The 16,503-nt window shown below is 54.1% G+C and overlaps 9 protein-coding genes across 9 annotated transcripts; 4 read left to right on the top strand and 5 right to left on the bottom strand.

Moving 5' to 3' along the window:
* Positions 1-97: 97 nt before the first annotated feature.
* Positions 98-1,950, top strand: N656DRAFT_700211 (cytochrome P450; the record flags this gene model as incomplete). Its single annotated transcript, XM_064810849.1, has 3 exons — positions 98-544; positions 606-638; positions 709-1,950. The coding sequence occupies 3 exons, from the start codon at positions 98-100 to the stop codon at positions 1,948-1,950; spliced, it is 1,722 nt and encodes a 573-aa protein (XP_064675403.1).
* A 255-nt stretch (positions 1,951-2,205) lies between these two features.
* On the top strand, positions 2,206-3,194 carry N656DRAFT_64314 (uncharacterized protein). Its single transcript, XM_064810422.1, has 2 exons — positions 2,206-2,476; positions 2,527-3,194. The coding sequence occupies exons 1-2, from the start codon at positions 2,461-2,463 to the stop codon at positions 3,027-3,029; spliced, it is 519 nt and encodes a 172-aa protein (XP_064675402.1). The 5' UTR covers positions 2,206-2,460; the 3' UTR covers positions 3,030-3,194.
* Positions 3,195-4,315, top strand: N656DRAFT_64315 (uncharacterized protein). The gene is made up of 3 exons (XM_064810423.1): positions 3,195-3,713; positions 3,766-3,923; positions 3,997-4,315. The coding sequence occupies exons 1-3, from the start codon at positions 3,359-3,361 to the stop codon at positions 4,030-4,032; spliced, it is 549 nt and encodes a 182-aa protein (XP_064675401.1). The 5' UTR covers positions 3,195-3,358; the 3' UTR covers positions 4,033-4,315.
* A 230-nt stretch (positions 4,316-4,545) lies between these two features.
* On the bottom strand, positions 4,546-6,102 carry N656DRAFT_794254 (SET domain-containing protein; the record flags this gene model as incomplete). The annotated part of the gene is made up of 5 exons (XM_064817253.1): positions 4,546-4,757; positions 4,818-5,042; positions 5,120-5,208; positions 5,286-5,311; positions 5,371-6,102. The coding sequence occupies 5 exons, from the start codon at positions 6,100-6,102 to the stop codon at positions 4,546-4,548; spliced, it is 1,284 nt and encodes a 427-aa protein (XP_064675400.1).
* A 482-nt stretch (positions 6,103-6,584) lies between these two features.
* N656DRAFT_698708 (peroxisome membrane protein) lies at positions 6,585-7,894 on the bottom strand (the record flags this gene model as incomplete). The annotated part of the gene is made up of 2 exons (XM_064810729.1): positions 6,585-7,654; positions 7,720-7,894. 2 exons carry the CDS (start codon positions 7,892-7,894, stop codon positions 6,585-6,587), a joined length of 1,245 nt encoding a protein of 414 aa, XP_064675399.1.
* Positions 7,895-8,230: 336 nt separating this feature from the next.
* Positions 8,231-9,469, bottom strand: N656DRAFT_774050 (thioredoxin-like protein). The gene is made up of 3 exons (XM_064814185.1): positions 9,198-9,469; positions 8,689-9,131; positions 8,231-8,633 (listed from the first exon to the last, which is right to left on the bottom strand). The coding sequence occupies exons 1-3, from the start codon at positions 9,241-9,243 to the stop codon at positions 8,418-8,420; spliced, it is 705 nt and encodes a 234-aa protein (XP_064675398.1). The 5' UTR covers positions 9,244-9,469; the 3' UTR covers positions 8,231-8,417.
* Positions 9,470-9,580: 111 nt separating this feature from the next.
* N656DRAFT_64056 (uncharacterized protein) lies at positions 9,581-10,651 on the bottom strand. The gene is made up of 2 exons (XM_064810404.1): positions 10,040-10,651; positions 9,581-9,973 (listed from the first exon to the last, which is right to left on the bottom strand). The coding sequence occupies exons 1-2, from the start codon at positions 10,559-10,561 to the stop codon at positions 9,836-9,838; spliced, it is 660 nt and encodes a 219-aa protein (XP_064675397.1). The 5' UTR covers positions 10,562-10,651; the 3' UTR covers positions 9,581-9,835.
* A 2,082-nt stretch (positions 10,652-12,733) lies between these two features.
* On the top strand, positions 12,734-13,594 carry N656DRAFT_774048 (Glyoxalase/Bleomycin resistance protein/Dihydroxybiphenyl dioxygenase). The gene has a single exon (XM_064814184.1). The coding sequence runs from the start codon at positions 12,921-12,923 to the stop codon at positions 13,416-13,418; it is 498 nt and encodes a 165-aa protein (XP_064675396.1). The 5' UTR covers positions 12,734-12,920; the 3' UTR covers positions 13,419-13,594.
* Positions 13,595-13,631: 37 nt separating this feature from the next.
* On the bottom strand, positions 13,632-16,471 carry N656DRAFT_825858 (uncharacterized protein). The gene is made up of 6 exons (XM_064818458.1): positions 15,839-16,471; positions 15,686-15,770; positions 15,482-15,558; positions 14,373-15,409; positions 14,137-14,310; positions 13,632-14,055 (listed from the first exon to the last, which is right to left on the bottom strand). The coding sequence occupies exons 1-6, from the start codon at positions 16,035-16,037 to the stop codon at positions 13,816-13,818; spliced, it is 1,812 nt and encodes a 603-aa protein (XP_064675395.1). The 5' UTR covers positions 16,038-16,471; the 3' UTR covers positions 13,632-13,815.
* Between the last annotated feature and the right edge of the window lie 32 nt (positions 16,472-16,503).

Raw genomic sequence — 16,503 nt, 5'->3', positions numbered from 1 at the left:
TGATCATGGAATAGAAGACGACTCAGTATTCTTCTCACATCCGTCTGCCTTGACAATATTCATATGAAGATTATCAAAGCAGAGCGTGATCCTCATCATGGCCTGGCTCTACTCCGCTCTAATAGCTGCACCACTTCTGCTCACGAGTGCATTCGTGGTGCAAACAATCACCGGTCTGCTCCGAAACTATGCGGCGGCCCGCACCATTGGCGTGCCTATCCGCTTCATCCCCATCAGTCCGCTGAACCCGTTCTGGGTGCTCGTAGACCGCAAGGCGCTTTCATTCCTTCGCCGCCTACCTTTTCTCCGAAACAGCAGCTTTGCGCGGTACAACTGGCGGGGGTGGGAGGTCGCTGACAGGTATCGATCCCATCAAGAGATAGGCGATCTCTGGGTGTTGGTGACTCCGTTCAAGAACTGGATCTACGTCAACGATCCTGAAGCGTTGAACTCTATTTTTCGTCGGGGGTCCGACTTTCCTCGGCCTGTCTTTGTCAATGGTATGTTTCATGTTCGAACCAAAGCTGCATTGAAGCCCCCCTCAGTCCCCCGTGAAGCATCCCACGATCTACATAGGCAACTGACTTGCTCCATCCGCCACAGAGATCCTCGAGGTCTTTGGGCCAAATATTGCCACTGTAAGCATCTTCAATCTCTGACCGCACTTCGATCCTTTCACCGAGGAATCGAGCTGACCAGATCCTGTAGGCAACTGGCGAGGCTTGGAAAACGCAGAGGAAAATCGCCCTGCACTGTTTCAATGAGCAGAACAACGAGATCGTCTGGAAGGAGGCTCTCACCTTGGCTCGCGATGTGCTCAGCTACTGGACCTCAAAGCCGTCGATCAACACGGCCGCTGACGATCTGCGGACTCTGTCCCTGCATGTCCTGTCACGCGCTGGCTTCGGCAAGTCGTTCAAATTCGAAAGCCAGGAGGATCACCAGAGGGCCTCCGGTGACAAGGCCACCGCATCAAGCATGAACCACAAGAAAGCGCTGGAGACCATACTGGAGAACTGTGTCCTGATCCTCGCCTTGGGAACGAAATTCATTGCCAACCCCTGGCTGCCAAAGAAACTGCGCGACGTTTATGCCGCATACCTCGCCTTTCGCACCTACATGACCGAAATCTACGAAGAGGAAAAAGCCGCCTACGCCGCGGGCCGCGTGACCGACTCAAACCTAATGCGGTCCATGATCCGCGCCTCGCAGGCCGAAGCCGTCGGGATGACCGAGGCCGAGATCTACGGCAACATGTTCGTCTTCAACTTCGCCGGGCACGACACCGTCGCACACAGCTTCACCTTTTCCATCTTCTTCCTCGCGGCGAACCCGGCTGTCCAAGACTGGCTGGCCGAGGAGGTCACCCGCGTGTTCGGGGACCGCCCGATCGAAGCATGGGATTATCGCGCCGACTTCCCACGCCTCAAGCGCTGCCTTGCCGTGCTCTACGAGACCCTTCGGCTGTACACCCCGGTTCCGGCCATTAAGTGGACCGCGGACAAAGCGGTGCCGCTCGTCGTCGGCGGCAAGACGTACGTGCTCCCGCCAGACTGCATGGTTGCCCCGAGCTACGGCTCCGTGCAGACGGATCCGCGCTTTTGGGGGTCGGATTCGCTGGAGTGGAAGCCCTCGCGGTTCATCGTCAAGCGTAACGGCGGTGGTGACGACGGGGAGGATTTCCGCGTGCCTGTGCGCGGCGCCTTCATCGGCTGGTCCGACGGCGCACGCGACTGTCCCGGGCGTAAGTTCTCGCAGGTCGAGTTCGTCGCGGCCCTGGCTGTGCTTTTCCGAAGCGGCTGGCGCGTTGAGCCCGTTACAAAACCGGGCGAGACCATCGAGGCCGCGCGCAGGCGGGTCCTTGATCTCATCGAGAATGATTCGGGCAGTGTTCTGTTGCTGCAGATGTTGCATCCGGAGCGGGCACCGTTGGTGTGGAAAAGGCAATAATGGCCGTCGCGTTCGTCGTTTATGAAGCCGGCATCAAAGTCGAGCCCGGCTTAGGGGTTACGCAACGAGATGCGAGACTTCTGGTGTACACCCCCGTAATCCACCGATTGATAATTTGATATAGAGCAGACCAAGTACTCAAATTGGCATTATGTTAGCGATTGATACATTAACACGAACTGTCCCAGGCCGTTCGCTTTTCCATGGCGCCTTCCGGGGGCGTCAGATGCCCCTTCCCTTTCCCCTGGGACGCCGGGGGAGCTCCTTCTCTGCAGCGAAAGATGCAGGTCAAAACACACTGCGAGCTCCTTTTGTGTTCTCTGTCTTTGGGATTGTCTTCATCGCTTTCTTTACGGAAGTGCAAGACTCCATCAGTGATATTATTGAGTCTGCCTACCGCTCCTCTTATTATCACTCGATCGACGAGGACATAGTCCCCCCTTCCCCCCCCTTCCAAACGTCTTTCCCGTCTTGACACAAAGACATCCTAGACGTTTGAACTTGTTCAACATGCCTCCTCGAAGGAGTAGGTGTCAGTGGACCCCAAGCTCCATGTCTATTACTTACTCTGGGTAGAGAGCAAATATGCTATGCCGCCCGTGGTCTTCAACAACGAATCGGACGACAATTACGAACCCGCGGCTCCTGAAGATGTCCTTTCTCCTGATCCATCAAAAGTACACCAACTACCACCTCCCCCTGGTCCAAGGCCAAAAAGGACCAAGACCGTCATCAAAGAGAACGACAGTGTAGTACCAGAGCCCGCCGAGCCCAACTCCGATCTCGACGATGTGAAGAGTACAGACGCTGATGACGAAAATGACTATTTGGAAGCTCTTCTCATTGCCGAGTGCTCGCGGGATCAAGAACTCGACGAGGAGTATGAGGATGACGAGGGGAGTGATGCCCAGGTCCCGGACGCCGAGTCGGTAAACGGGAGCCGTCGACGACACGTCCGAAGACCCGTTTCTCGACCCAGGGTCAGCAGAGTCGCAATCCTACACTGCGAACTTCGAGGCTCTTGCTCTGACCCTGTTGTCGGAGATGAAAAACGAGTATCCAAGGATGGGCGGTATTAGATCAATTGGTGTTGTTACCTATAGGCCCCATTTGACGGTAGAAGCAAGTTGCAAACGTGTGAATCGAACTGAGGGCTACAGCAGAGAGTGTGGAAGGGGACCACGTAGGTGAAAACACCGCTTGACAACTTCTATACTACCCAAGGGGGTGAAAGTAAGATTGGGAACTTCACTTATACTATCCATGATTCCAGGCCTCTGGCTGGCTGGGAAGTGCAATGTATCCATAGGCTTATCAGGTTTGTTTCTGCCATGTTGATATGAGATATGGAATTGTAGGCCAGACTGTAAAGAATACATGAGGATAGTGGAGAGCATCAAGAGTGCGGATGCCTGCTGTGATTCCAAGGGTTAAGGGCATCAGTGTCGTGCGCGTGAATCTACATCTGAATGATGGCAGGAGCGGTGTACTTGCGTCAAGTAGTGTTGTACAAGTACCAACTCCTACAGAGGTAACACCGTACGCGCGCATGACCCTTCCTCCCCAAGCTCCCTCCTCTAACGTTCGTCGACATAACCTCAAGGTGCTCCCACAGCGCCCTCGCTACATCTTCGCGGGACACCTGTTTTGGCTTATCTTCCGGGACGTTCTGCCGATCTTTGTCCTGATCAAGTCTCGGTGGTTGGACTGCGTTGGATTCTGGAACGTATCTGTGGAGTTTGAAAAGGATTCGTCCCGTCCACGTGCGTTTATCCTCCAAGCCATTCATTTCGACCGACTCATTTTTGAACACAGAACGCATCAGTCTCAAGAGCTTCCTCTCAGTTTCCCGGTTCAGGTCATCGTGCTGCTTTGCACCTTTCATAATGATGGATTTCGATTCTCGCCATTCCAGGCTGTTGAGATCGGTGCCCTTCCAGAAGTCCGGGATTGGCGACCCGTCGTATAACCAAGTGAGGCCCATCGTCCTGGCATGATTCTCGGCTCTGACTGGCATCTTCTCTTTCATCGCGATGTACCTGATAGCAGCGAATTGGGCGTATATGCGAAATCGGTGGGTGAATCGAACACGGGACCTCGGTCGAGCTTGGGAGAGAGTACTGCCTACTACTACCACTTTGCTTCTTCTACCCGTGGAGGGTTGAAAGTAGGCAGGGAGACTTGCATTATATACCCAATACAGTCTGTACCTAGCAGCGGAGGAAGGGGGGGTCTCTGACTGTACAGTCTGTTTCATGACATTGAAGTCTGGCACTAGCATGTTGAACTGTAATGACAACATTATGGTACCTAGCCGGTGTCATAATGCTTCCCAGCCGGTAGCATAATGTTTCCTAGCCGGTGTTATAATGATTATATAATGGTAGGTACTTGCTAGTGCCGGACTACAATGTCAGGGGGAATAGTAATGTTGCCCGTACGGGCAGAGACCCCCCCTCTCCCTACTAGGTAGTTCCCTTCAACTTGACTGCCTACGCTTGTATCGGGACACTGAAATAGCTGTTGATACCGACAGGAGACTGTTATATATGAACTCCTGCTTGCTTCATGTCAGATCCCCCGCACCTCTAATCGTCACCTCGTCCGCTGCCAAGCTTCCGGTCCCAATTTTTCCAACCTAACCATAAACTCCATGGCCCCCTGAGTCCGGAGGCTATCAAACCCAGCATACTGGCGCAGGAATGTGATGGCGAGCTTGCCATAGCTTCTGGCCAGTTCCATTTCACCCATGGTCAAGTAGACGTTGGCAATGATGCTATACAAGTCCCCTATTTGGCCTGTCATGCCTATAAATCGATTAGCGCTCGGCCGCTGATTGTACCTCCTGTAGTACGCTTGTCACCTACCTTCCTTGGCTACCAAGTCCTCCACCTCGGCAGTTGCTGCGCGCACCTTTCCGGGCGTGTGGTTCTTGGGATCGTCCAGCTCGTTGAGGATATCCTGGATCCGAGTGCGCTGGCGGTCGGAGGTCTTGATGGCGTCGGGGTCGTTGCAGAGCGCGCAGGTACAGTTGAAGCCCCAGAATTTGAGCATGTCCCGGCGGTCGGTCGAGAGGACGTTCAGGGGTGTGTCTGTACGAGAGGTGAGAAGCAAGTCCTTGGCATTGCTGCACCATCATGATGATCCGTGCAGGAGATCTCGGACTGACAAGATAGTGAGAGTTCCTCGCCCGGCTGAATGTCCTTGTATGCCACAACCTCCATGACCAAGGTATTCGGGGAGTATCGAGTGAAACAGCTTCAGCAAGTCTGGCAGTTAGCTGGGGACATGCCACCCGAGCAGGATTTCCTGAGTTCTGGACTAGTGATGCTAACTTTGGCTTGCACGCATGGTTTATCCTCTACATGGTGTCCAGTCAGCACACTTGACACCCAAAGAACCCAACCAGGAGCAACATACCGCAATCTCCGGGTACAACCCCGAATGTGAAACCCCAGCAACCGTGACATCAAACGAGTTCGTCTTCATGATATCGTCTATGATGTACCCCTTTCCTTTCCTTGCCAGACGCAGCATCTCACCCTGTTCCTTCTGCGGCAACTGGTTTCCCGCCCGATGAAGCAGCTTCAAGACATCGTAGACACCCCAGGGACCAGAGTTGCTGATCTGCAACATGATGGGCAGGCCCAGCATCAACACCTGGTTCTTGCGTATGAACTTTGTGGCCACGACCCCAAGCCCCTTTTCCGAGAGCTCCCTGACTTCAAACGGTGCCGCCGTGCTGTCAGTCTTGAACGGAGACCCTCGCTCTTTCTCAAGCCAGGGGATGTTGTGGTCGTGTAGCTGGCTAGCTACGCCAGCAGCCACTTCTGGGGTCGTGATGATGCTCACTCCGCCTCCGGCCCAGTGGTTTGAGGTTGTGAATGAACAGAGCTTGGATCTGCCCTTCGTCTTTGGCTTCGTACAAGTCGGGGGTATGGACCAAGGGTGCCAGCTGCCTGTGAGGAGCACGGTTTCATCGTCCACCAGTGGTGGGCATGTTGAGTGGTTTGGGGTGGGTGTCAATGGCCCTGCGAAGTTGTTGCTGCATTGAGAGGAAACCGGACCTCTCTGAACGTGTGATTGTGCCCAAGCTGGTAGAATCTGGGGCGCAAGCAAGATAATGAAGCTGAAAATGACGAGACCCGGCATGATGCCGTTGGCTCAACCCTCCCCGTCCCAGGTTCAAAGCCAGCTGGGCCACAGAGTTTTGACGAGACATATTGGATGGTTTGGTTGAGCTGTTCCCTGCTTTAAGAAGAGCTGCCAACAGCGTCTGCCAAGGTCAGTCAGGTTTCAAACTTGAAGTAGCCACGGTATCTGCCTTCAACCGTTCAACGGGATATTAGCCGGTGGTTAGTGAGCCTTCTACCATGTACCGCAGTTGTCCGCCAAGTTGCGATCATCATCCGGAATGCGACTTCTCTGGGTCCATGTCGGGCTAAATTCAAGCTCCGCATGGCAACACGGGCTCCATATCTGTCCAAGCCGAGAGGCCCCGGGATCGAAGACCAAAGTGACACAGCCTGCTGCATCGCAAGGCTAGGAGATAAGTATACAAAGCTGAATATATCTTGAATAGTGAGAACATGGGAGTGATGTCTCTCAAGATTCAGAGTCGTCCCGCAACGCCCTCAAGAACTGGTGCTAAAGTAGTAGTTCTCCCACAGATACTCATAATCCTCCAAGATCCCCGCCAACAACCGCGGCATCCGCCCTCTCACGCCCGCCACCACGCCCTTGGTGACATTCTCATAGAACGCGCCGCGCATGACCCACCAGCCCATAGCCCAGCCGCGACGGCTCCATTCCTCACGCTCCAGAGGCGTCGTCCGCAGGCCGCGGTCCCGTAGCTGCCGCGCGGCCAGCTCCACCCCCACACCGAGCAGCCACGGCGTCCATGCCCTGCGCTTGTCCTTGCTGCGGGCCAGCGCGACCGCAAACACCAACGGCGCCAGAATATGCAGGATCTCCGCTGCCTGGGCGGAACCCTGCAGTCTGTTGAGCAGTTTTGTCGCGGGCTTGATGTCGTCCGCCGTCAACACCCTCGCGAGCAGGTACCCGCTTGTGTCGCCCGGCGCGGGAAGCGACGGGAGGGACATGCCGGTGCGAGGCATGGTCCATTCCCCGTTGGGGCCTAGCTGTGGCCGTACTTTGTATGATGATGCATCATGGCCCACGGCCCCGTTCGCGTGCGCGTGCGTAGTATGCCCGTTGGCAGAAGCAGCCGCAACACCATTGCGGTCCTCATCATCCTCCTCCTCCCAAACACCAAACTCAGCCTCCTCTCCCTCCTCCGGCGGCTCTTCAGGCAGCGGCTCCCGCTCCGGCAACACGGGTGTCACGACGGGCCGCGACTTTGTGATGCGCAGCAGCAGCAGCTTGCAGACGGCCTTGATGGCTTCCAGGAGGACGACGACGTGCCAGCGCATGCGCTCGCCGCGCCGCTTGGCCGCCATCTCGCACAGCAGCTCGACATAGCTGACGATCTGCAGCACGTAGGCGACCCGCCGGTAGAGCGCGCTCCGCAGCGCCCAGAAGCGCGTGTACCGGCTGTGCGGGGAGGGCGGGACGCGAGAGAATGAGGGTAGGGGCAGTTTTGAGAGGGCTACTGCCCGTCGGAGAAGTGTGTCGTGGTACAGGGAGAGGAGTTGGACGCCGCTGTGGATGGACTCGGAGGCGATCTCGGCGTCGCGGAAGCGGCCTGGTGGGTGCACGACGGTTAGACATGGGACGGCATTCTAAGGTGGTGGGAGGGTGTTTGCTCACCCGGGATGATGTATGTTAGGGATCGCAACGTCGACTCGATCTGCGACACCTGGTGTGCATTCTTGGTGATGAAATCATCGTACATGCGCAGCCATCGTGGTTGCATTGGCGAGGCGCCTTTGGCACGGGCACGTTCTGGCTGGGGAGATGGCGTGGAACTGTGGAGATTCGGCATTGAAGGTCTGTAAAAGTGTTTGGCGGTGTTGTTTTTATAATTAGGTTGCTCCTGAGTATCGCAGGGCAACTGGCAAGCGGCAGGGCAATTAGGTACAATCACTATGTTGGCAAACTGGAATGGTTGAGGGAGTGACGAAATGCCGGATAAAGCATCATCTGGTGTTGGCCTCGAGTTGGCGTCTTTAGCTTATCTGCGATTCTGCGTCCCGATGCCTCGGCACGCGCGTGGGCCCCTGAGTTGGTGCCTAAGGCAAAAGTTGTGCTAGTTTGGGCGCCTCTACAGATAAATCTCAAATTCTCGTTCAGAACTTCAGATTCTTGCCAACTTCCACAAGTGACAAGCATTTCATTCAGGTGCTACGGTATAGTCAACTAACGTCCTATAGGCTGCCGCACGTCGAGCGCTGTTACCATTCGACAGTCGAATTGAGATTCTACTGCTTTAACTGTCCTCAGAAGTAGTTGTTTCGGCGCTCATTTGCAGCACCGAACTTCGCTCCGTGACACGCACATCTCACAGTTCAAGTTGACGCCGCGGCCGCCGCAAACCTCGCCTTGAACCTCGCAAGAAGTTTGTCCTCATCATAGATCGAATTCACACTGGGGTGGGCCGTGACGGCCTCAGACCACTTGACGAAATTAGGTGCCTTCTCGGGGAGAGATGCGTATACGGCGCTGGGTATGAGTCCCGCCTTGTAGTAGGCGGGGAGCCGGATGACCATCGACCCGGTCAACACCTGCACCTCGTCAGCACTGGAAACAGACCCTCCGTTCGCACCTCAGCTGCATTACCTCAGCAAGCGTGGGCTTCTCGCTCCCACCAAAGAACGGGCTCGCATCAGCAAGCAGCGGCTCGATCTCCGTCGCGATGGCCGTCAAGACCTTCTGAGCGATCTCCTTTCTCTTCTCCTCGTCGTTTAACGCGCCAAAGATGCTGTACAAGGTGCTGTTGACCTTGGTCACGTAGGTATCGACAAAGAAGGCAATCCGCGCACGTCGGAGCGCGCCGCCCGGTGCGTTGGACGCAGGAACCAGGTGCGACGGGTGCGCATCGGCGAGGAACTGCGCGACAATGGCCGACTCGGTGATGATTTCACCGTTGTAAGACAGTGCAGGGACCAGCCCGCGCGGGTTGATCTTGAGGTACTCGGGGCTCCGCGGCGTGTCCAGGTCGATGATCACCTCCTCAAACGGGAGGTTGAGCTCAGCCAGGGCGATATGCGCCCGGTGTGCCCCTGGTTGGGGATCAGGTTAGGTAGGTGCAGTGATGAGGCAGGTTTCGTGCCGGGAACTTTGCTTACATGGGCAAATGTGGTTCGTATAGAGGATGATCTTGTCTTGGGCCATCTTTTCCGGTTTCCGTTCTGCTCAGTGCTAGGGAGGCCTAGGAGAGAGGGTTCTGTCGAGTCTCGCGTCCGGTTGAAGGTGAGGAATCCAGAAGCTAACGATGCTCAGCTATCAGTACGTGAAAGGGCCTCCTCGTCTACTAATAAGGACATGAAGTCTCTTGGTGCGACAACTCACGGATACAGCCGCGTGCCACGCTGATAAATACAGTTTGATGGCGTCATCCATAGTGTGTTTGAAGCGGACACTTTTGGGAATGGGGAGGATCATGCAGGGCCCGTCGGCGTTGTATTTCAGCCGTGCACCGGCACAGCTTGTAGACAACTTACAAATATGCCCCGCCCTTGATGGCTTCAAGACCAAGTTCGTAGGTCTTGGGACCACCCATATTATTAATGGCAAGAATCCTGCAGCAGACGATGTACGGAGGGCTGGAAGAGTGGGTCGCCGAGATTTTGACTCTCGAAGCTAATGACGTTGGGAGGCCTGAGTATGGCATTTGCCATTGAGAAGAGCTTCAAGTTTTATAGGCATTGAAGTCTCAACTTCTCAAGCTCTTCAGACGTACCACAGTAGCGCTCTCAAAAGCAACTCAGCGGCTCGAGTACCGTCTGCCAGACTCAAGTATCTGACCTAAGCTCTCTTGCCCTCGACTCGCTTCAGGGGTTCGACATGTGCATCGCAAACGGTTACAGTGACGGAACGTGCGTACCTTGACGCTGCAAGGCGCCTTTCAAGTGAGGTCAGATGTTTCTGCCGAGACTGGGATCGGGATGTCCGTCCGTCGCCAACCTACGGGGGAGTATGCCAAGCCAAGCTTCGGTAGAAACCTTCTGGACTCATCAACCCCGCACACGACCAAAGGCGCTCGGGGGCTGGAGCGAGCCCATCTTCCAGGGTTGATGTCTCCTCCACAGCGAGCCAGCTCGTCTCCACACAAAGGTGGGGGGATCGCACACAGAAGGTGCGTCCTAATCAAATCCTCCACCATCTCATACCGCCGAGATGATGTTTGATGCACTGGCTTCTTGATTGCTGCTTTTTCTGAGCACCGCCATGATAAAGTTGCATGTGCGCTTGCAGTTATAAAGTGTTGCATAATGATGTATCTCACGAGACACTTCATATATGACGTGCCTCGGCAATAATACACTGCCGAGCAACATTCATATGGACCCCAACATTTGCGTCGAGGCACCCCCATCCTCAATCTGCCAAGCACAGTGCCGAGGCGGTTAATTTCAGCCAAGCATTTTGACACCCTCAGGCTCGATATCAGATCGCTCGCTTGCGGTAGCCTCCACGATCTTGTCGCCATTTCCGAGTGCGCTTGGCCAAGGTATGAAAAGGAGCAGGCCCATTATCGATCGGCTCAGAGTTGCTTACTCCTATCTGTTCGTCTGTTAGGCTCGCCATGAGCTATCATCAAAATGAACTGCAACCGTCGACGGCGTATGTACAAGTGCATCATATGAAGACATTCAATTCGCCAAGCATCGATGGGGATCAACCTGTATCTCCGCCGCATCCCCCAATGTCAACCGTGGAAGAAAACAGCCTCCTGCATACGGACGTACAGCAAGCTACGGCGGGATCGAGTCCCTAATCACTCGCAGCCTATCCCGCCACGGGACCCAGCACCAATTGATCATGCTCCCAGATTCCATATGGGAGGTTCCTACCCGTGATTGGCTTCGTATATTGCCTACACATCCACCCAGGACCACCCTCATGGCTAGACGACGCTAGGGGAAGACCCGGAGGGCATAAACTGAACAATCACTTACATATTGATGGCGCTCCCAGAGAGCCTCCCGTGCGACTAAAGACGCGGTGGCACCTGCTTCGTTATGCCTTGCTGCACCTCTCGGAGCCCTTCCGGCGCACACACACCCGGAGACTGGAGTGGGATAACAGGTACTCGTCGCACGCAATGTGTAGGGGTATGAGTGCCAACGACGGGCTGCATGGTTACGTGGGGTGTCGGGACATACTTCACGGCCGTTTATCATTTACGGTTGGACGACACCGAACCGGCAGACCATCTGCACACCACCGAGAACCCCCAACCTTCATGCATTCTAGATGCGATTCCATCTGGGGGATGGGTCGATGCAGTCCCAAGGTGGTGGGTTAGTGGGGATCGTTTACTACCCTAAGGCCTGAGCCCATGATTGTCTGGAGCTACATTTACATGTGCATAAAGCTCGAGGCTCGGCAGTGCGAGAGAGCAAGCGGCGAGGGAAAGAACTTATCTGTCTTTCGTTCAACGGCTCTATCTAAGGCTGAGGGCATCCAGCAGTTCGTTACGTGGATCGGAATTGGTTTCGAGTTGCCATCTTTACTGCCTTACCACGCACACACACCTGCCTTGCCTGATTGTAAAGCCGGCGAGAGTCTGCTGCCAGCAGTGATTGCTGCCGAATGCTGCAAGTCTTGCATTCCCCAAATCAAAACCATCGTTCCAACACAAGGGGCCCCGCAATCAAGGCCAGTTTTATCAGTCTGGTCCAAACTCAATGGCTGACAAGCCTTGCGCTCATTTCTACACCCACGGGTGCCCGGTCATGGTGCCTGGGAACGACGGAAACCTCTGCGAGAAGTGTAAAAACGGCTCCTGTGGGAATTCCTAAACCCGCCGGCCATTCCAGAACCGGAATATGGTTTCGCTACGCCTTACCGTTGGGCAACGGTCGGAAGACTCGGACTAACGGACTGAAGTCAGGGACATAATGGAAAACTGAGTGGCAGAGACCTTTCATTCGGGGCAACCTCATTCGGCCGGGAACTGCGCCCGATTCTCCTGAGCCTGCACTCCTGGATCTTCACCGCGACGAACTTATGCTCGCACCTTGATGGCTGAGCATTTTCATTTGCGTGCCTTGCTACACTGCTTTGAGATGTGCCCAAGAGGCAAATGCAGAAACATTCCTGTATCAGTCACATGTATCAGCTCCTTTGGTCATGTACTCTCTGTTCCTCCGAGGCTTGAGATTTCAAAAGTTCCGGATACCTTACATTATCCGACTGTAATGGTAGTTCTATCAATATGGTAATGAATGTCAAGCAGAAGAAGGACGAGCTTCTGGGGGACAAAGATGAAGAAGATTGATGAGCGATGAAGAACGGTGTTGACTGGACTGGGATTAGTGTAAATTCATGTTCACCACTTGCGAGGAGACTTAGGTTCGATTCAAGACAGGGCTCCGATGAGCTTTGAGTTGGCTTTCTTCTTTGATATATTTTCTGCTGTGGTGGAGATTTGAAGGGAATCAGAAAGTTCAAACATCGCTGAATACTACACCTACCTACCTAGCCTGGTCTAGGAGGAGATGTTGTACCATGGATTCTAGTCTCGTCAAACGGGGTTGGCACAGAGCGACCCTGTAAGTCTGTGACATGGGTCACTGCATGCCCCGTACATATAGTGGGCCAGAGCAGAGAGTGAGTCATTGACCGAAGTCCTATCCTGAAGGGAAGCGCATAACATGAAAAACAACGTACATACAAGCCGCCTCCAGATCAGTCTCAGTTGCCCAGGGAGCTTCGTACCAGTCCACCTCAACAAATCCAGTCCTGTACAGCACGTCAATACCAGCACCGACTGTCGTCGGCATACATGATCCCAACCTAGAATTCCCTCTGTCTCTCGCCGAATCTCAGAACAACTCATTGCTATGACATACATAACCAACGTCGCTCTCCTCGTCCGCGACTATGACGAGGCAATCGCTTTCTATTCGAAACTGGGGTTCCAACTAGTGGAAGATACCCCTATTCCAGAGCAGGGCAAGAGGTGGGTCACCGTCCGACCACCTCCTCCATATCCGGAGCGCACCTCGGCAGCACAGCAGAGCACCGAATTTTCAGATTCTCAGGGTGGTGGTGGCGGGGCCAAGCAGGAGGCATCGGCTAAACCGCCCGAGCTCTCACCGAGGGAAACGCTCATTCTCCTGGCCCGTCCCAGCAACGCAGAGCAAGAGGCTTTCATAGGGAACCAAACCGGGGGGAGAGTGTTCCTGTTCCTTGCGACGGACAACTTTGAGAGGGACTTTAAGCTGTTTTCGGAGGCGGGTGTCGAGTGGGTAGGGCCACGAAGGTCGGAGCCGTATGGAGAAGTGGTCGTGTGGAAGGATCTATATGGGAATCTGTGGGACCTGGTTCAGTACCGCTAGCTTCAAGATGTTTTATATGGAACTGGCTACGCTGGACGGTTGCAAAGGCCGGTTGGACATCTTGCAATAGGGGAAGGGACGCCAACGTACACGGCATACTATATTACCATCAGCTGTGACTTCACAGGTTGGGTTGGCGGCATGGTGCTTTGCCGTCGTCCCGCTAAATGATAAAGATCAAATGAGATGAAGCAATACCTTAGGTACCTTCATGGAGGTTTCCCTTGATTCCCGTACTAAAACTAAAAAGACCACGGACTCAGAATCCTTCAGACAGATTTAGCGTTCCCCCATTTTGCCAGCACTTCAGTAACAAACAATGGGGGAGGATCATGTCAGTCCACCCGCGACCTTAACGTACACGTACTAGTTATAGTGAGATCCAGCGTACGAAGTCTCACACTGACAGGCCAGCAGGTCTAACCATCGGCTGGTGCAGTGTGATTGCGTCCGGAAAGACTCTTTTCCGCTTCCTACCCAAGTAGTTTACCACGAGCCAACAGAATAGAGTGATTGCCGTCATAGGAATGCAGACAGAGATGAACAGTTTGAAGACTTCAGCGCGAAAGAGCCAGTCCCCAATGACATTGACCTCCGGGGTTTCCTTCCACTGGAGAACACCGCATTGGAAAAAGGACTCAAGAAGCATTGCCGGTTAGCTTACTGATCGTCTGGTCTATGTGGATCACAAATCGGAGTACAGAGGATGGGTACTTACAGAGAGAAACGTAGCGGGCAGGAACAACAAGGTCACCACAGTAATGGTGTGCATCGAGACAGTTTCCCGCTCTGTTCTGTGAGCGATGTCTTGCATGACAATGGCAGACCGGTGCCCATGCTCAGCAAATATGCGGCTCATCTGCAAGCTTCGGAGCTGTAGAAGGTTCTCATACTGGATCGCATGTTAAGAACAGAAGTAACAGCTTGGGCGGCATCCGGTTTTGGTCCACCTACAAGTGCTTTCCCTTCGTCTAGCCTCTTCCGCAAGGAGACCAGCTGCGCCTGCCTTGTCTCCAGGCTTCGGATTATTTCCCGAACCCTAGAGGAAAACCTCGAAACTGACTTGTCCAGATTCTGCTTGAGATTGTCTCCAATGTCGTCAGATCGAGTAAGGCGCTGGTAGTAGTTGTCCACATCCTGTAGCACTCCGATGTCGAGTTGGACAACCAGCGTAACTTCCTCAAGTTGTTCGGCGAGTCTACTAAGCGTCTGAAGCTCCTTGTAGTTGAACATGTTCAGCACGAGCATTCCCTCTGGTACTTGCTTTGTGTTGGGAAAGCGTGACTGTGCCGACTGCCACGTCGTTACCTGGGCAAGATCGAACGTGGCCGAAGGCGGCCGCCGTAGTGTCTTGACCCGCTCAAGAATGCCGTACTTCTCTGACGATGCGGAAGTTCCTGCTGCTCTAACGTAACTTCCTCCGAAAGACGCAGGCGTGACTGCCTCAATGACAGTCTTTTGGGGTGCCGGGGCGAAATGTGGCTCGCTATCAACAGGGAGCGTCTTGGCCTTGACCAGCGCCTTCCGAATGCGCTCCTCTATGTCACGGATGAACCATCGCCAATTTTGTTCGCACCAGTGAAAAAAGATTAAATGCGTGGCCAGTGACGCCTCAAACGACGCTCCAACGTCGCCTTCAATGGCGCCGCGCTGAACGGGCAGATCGTTTGTGTCGTCAACGATCCTCGTTTCGAAATAGTCGTTTCCCTTCACTGTGATCCAGACGGTCCGGCCGTTGAGCACATCAAATGAGTGGTAAACTGCGACCTGACGGACGGACCATGGATCCGTTGACCCGTTGGTTCGCTCCACGGTTCTGAGCAGGAATGAATGCCGCAACTCTCTCCCGGACCGGCCGAGGGATGCCAGAAACGGTAAGCGATCTTGAACCGCCAGCGCATCGTCCGAGTGGAAATAGGCCAGTCCTGCGTCTGGAGGCTCGTCATAGTCGCCAAATGTGAAGAGGGCGTCAAGGAAGGAAGGGTCGACCTCTGCAGAACTGTGTCAGCAAGTTCCAAATTTAGGGGTTTTGTACATTTCAAGGCACGTTTACGACTACCTACGGTGAAACGTCAAGAGTATTTTAAGAGTGGACGCAGAGCAGTTAAGCGGAGCTCGGGAGTTATGAGACTCAATGAAGCTATTCGGTGTACAAAAGTTGAATTCTATCAGCTCAGTCCACGAGGTCACTTGGAGATAGGGGTTCAGCGGTACTCGGAATACTACTTGTAGTAGTACTGGCAGATCGGGGATTCAAGAGGGCTCACATGTGACGGCATTTGGGGTCCTTTTCATCCCGAATCAAATGCTCCCGAAGTTCGTTTGAGTTCATGAGCTCTGCGAACCGGAATTCTTTGGCAGATATCAGGTATCGACACTTGGACTTGTAGGATGTTAATTTTTGGTTTTTGAGCGCTTACTGTGTTCTCCTGGCCATATCTCCCAGAGGTGAAGGCGTTCTCGGGAAGCCGCGAACAGCGCTCCGTCATTCTGCTGTAAGTGGTAGTGATACAATTCCAAAACTTCGCTAGAAATGGTTTTCTTCAACAAAGTATACGGATATTGATCGGAATCCGTGCAAGCCTCCAGGAGACGGTCGCATGGATCAAGCTCTGCCATGGTTTATAACATGAAGGCGTACTCCAAGTTAGATGCACGCACAGTGGGCTCCATGTTCGCAAGTTATCTGGTAAAGGCTGAGGTACCTTTAAGTAGGTATAGTTTAAAGATATTCCGCAGGCTCAGCGGCTGCATCGGATATGTACGCCCCTTTGTTGCCCATGCCAGGAAGAGATGCGCGGGTAGATTCCATGAAGGCAACCTTAGCCTCGAGCTCGTAGCCAAAGGAAGCCAGCGAAGTGCCATTACAAGACAGCCCAGCCCGGTGAAGCGTGTCACCACCCACATGGGGGCGGAGGAAACGGGATGGGGAGACGAGATGAGAGCCACCATAAGATGCCTGACGTCGTACCGCAGTGCTTGTGTAGAATCCGGAGAGGATAGGTCCTTGAGCTCGACGGGATGACAGCTATTCGATGACCCGTAACCACGGGCATATTGCTTCGCAGTTATAGGGCACTGAATA

The sequence above is a fragment of the Canariomyces notabilis genome, assembly GCF_033297395.1.
Source record: "Canariomyces notabilis strain CBS 508.74 unplaced genomic scaffold N656scaffold_1, whole genome shotgun sequence".
Classification (NCBI taxonomy): Eukaryota; Fungi; Ascomycota; class Sordariomycetes; order Sordariales; family Chaetomiaceae; genus Canariomyces; species Canariomyces notabilis.
The sequence above is the reverse complement of the archived record's forward strand: the minus strand, read 5'-3'. Positions and strand labels throughout refer to the sequence as shown.

Excerpts from the sequence above, each read along its gene's own strand:
- N656DRAFT_64315 (XM_064810423.1), top strand. The coding sequence starts at position 3,359 with ATGCCTGCTGTGATTCCAAGGGTTAAGGGCATCAGTGTCGTGCGCGTG. Across the intron at positions 3,714-3,765 it reads AAAGGATTCGTCCCGTCCAC|AACGCATCAGTCTCAAGAGC; the intron begins GTGCGTTTATCC and ends TTTTGAACACAG. Across the intron at positions 3,924-3,996 it reads GCGACCCGTCGTATAACCAA|CAGCGAATTGGGCGTATATG; the intron begins GTGAGGCCCATC and ends TGTACCTGATAG.
- N656DRAFT_774050 (XM_064814185.1), bottom strand. The coding sequence starts at position 9,243 with ATGGCCCAAGACAAGATCATCCTCTATACGAACCACATTTGCCCAT. Across the intron at positions 9,132-9,197 it reads TACGAACCACATTTGCCCAT|GGGCACACCGGGCGCATATC; the intron begins GTAAGCAAAGTT and ends ATCCCCAACCAG. Across the intron at positions 8,634-8,688 it reads AGAAGCCCACGCTTGCTGAG|GTGTTGACCGGGTCGATGGT; the intron begins GTAATGCAGCTG and ends GACGAGGTGCAG.
- N656DRAFT_64056 (XM_064810404.1), bottom strand. The coding sequence starts at position 10,561 with ATGGCGACAAGATCGTGGAGGCTACCGCAAGCGAGCGATCTGATATCG. Across the intron at positions 9,974-10,039 it reads TTGGCTTGGCATACTCCCCC|GCGCCTTGCAGCGTCAAGGT; the intron begins GTAGGTTGGCGA and ends CTCACTTGAAAG.
- N656DRAFT_774048 (XM_064814184.1), top strand. The coding sequence starts at position 12,921 with ATGACATACATAACCAACGTCGCTCTCCTCGTCCGCGACTATGACGAG.
- N656DRAFT_825858 (XM_064818458.1), bottom strand. The coding sequence starts at position 16,037 with ATGGCAGAGCTTGATCCATGCGACCGTCTCCTGGAGGCTTGCACGGAT. Across the intron at positions 14,311-14,372 it reads TAGACGAAGGGAAAGCACTT|TATGAGAACCTTCTACAGCT; the intron begins GTAGGTGGACCA and ends CATGCGATCCAG. Across the intron at positions 14,056-14,136 it reads TGCCCGCTACGTTTCTCTCT|TCCTTTTTCCAATGCGGTGT; the intron begins GTAAGTACCCAT and ends ATGCTTCTTGAG.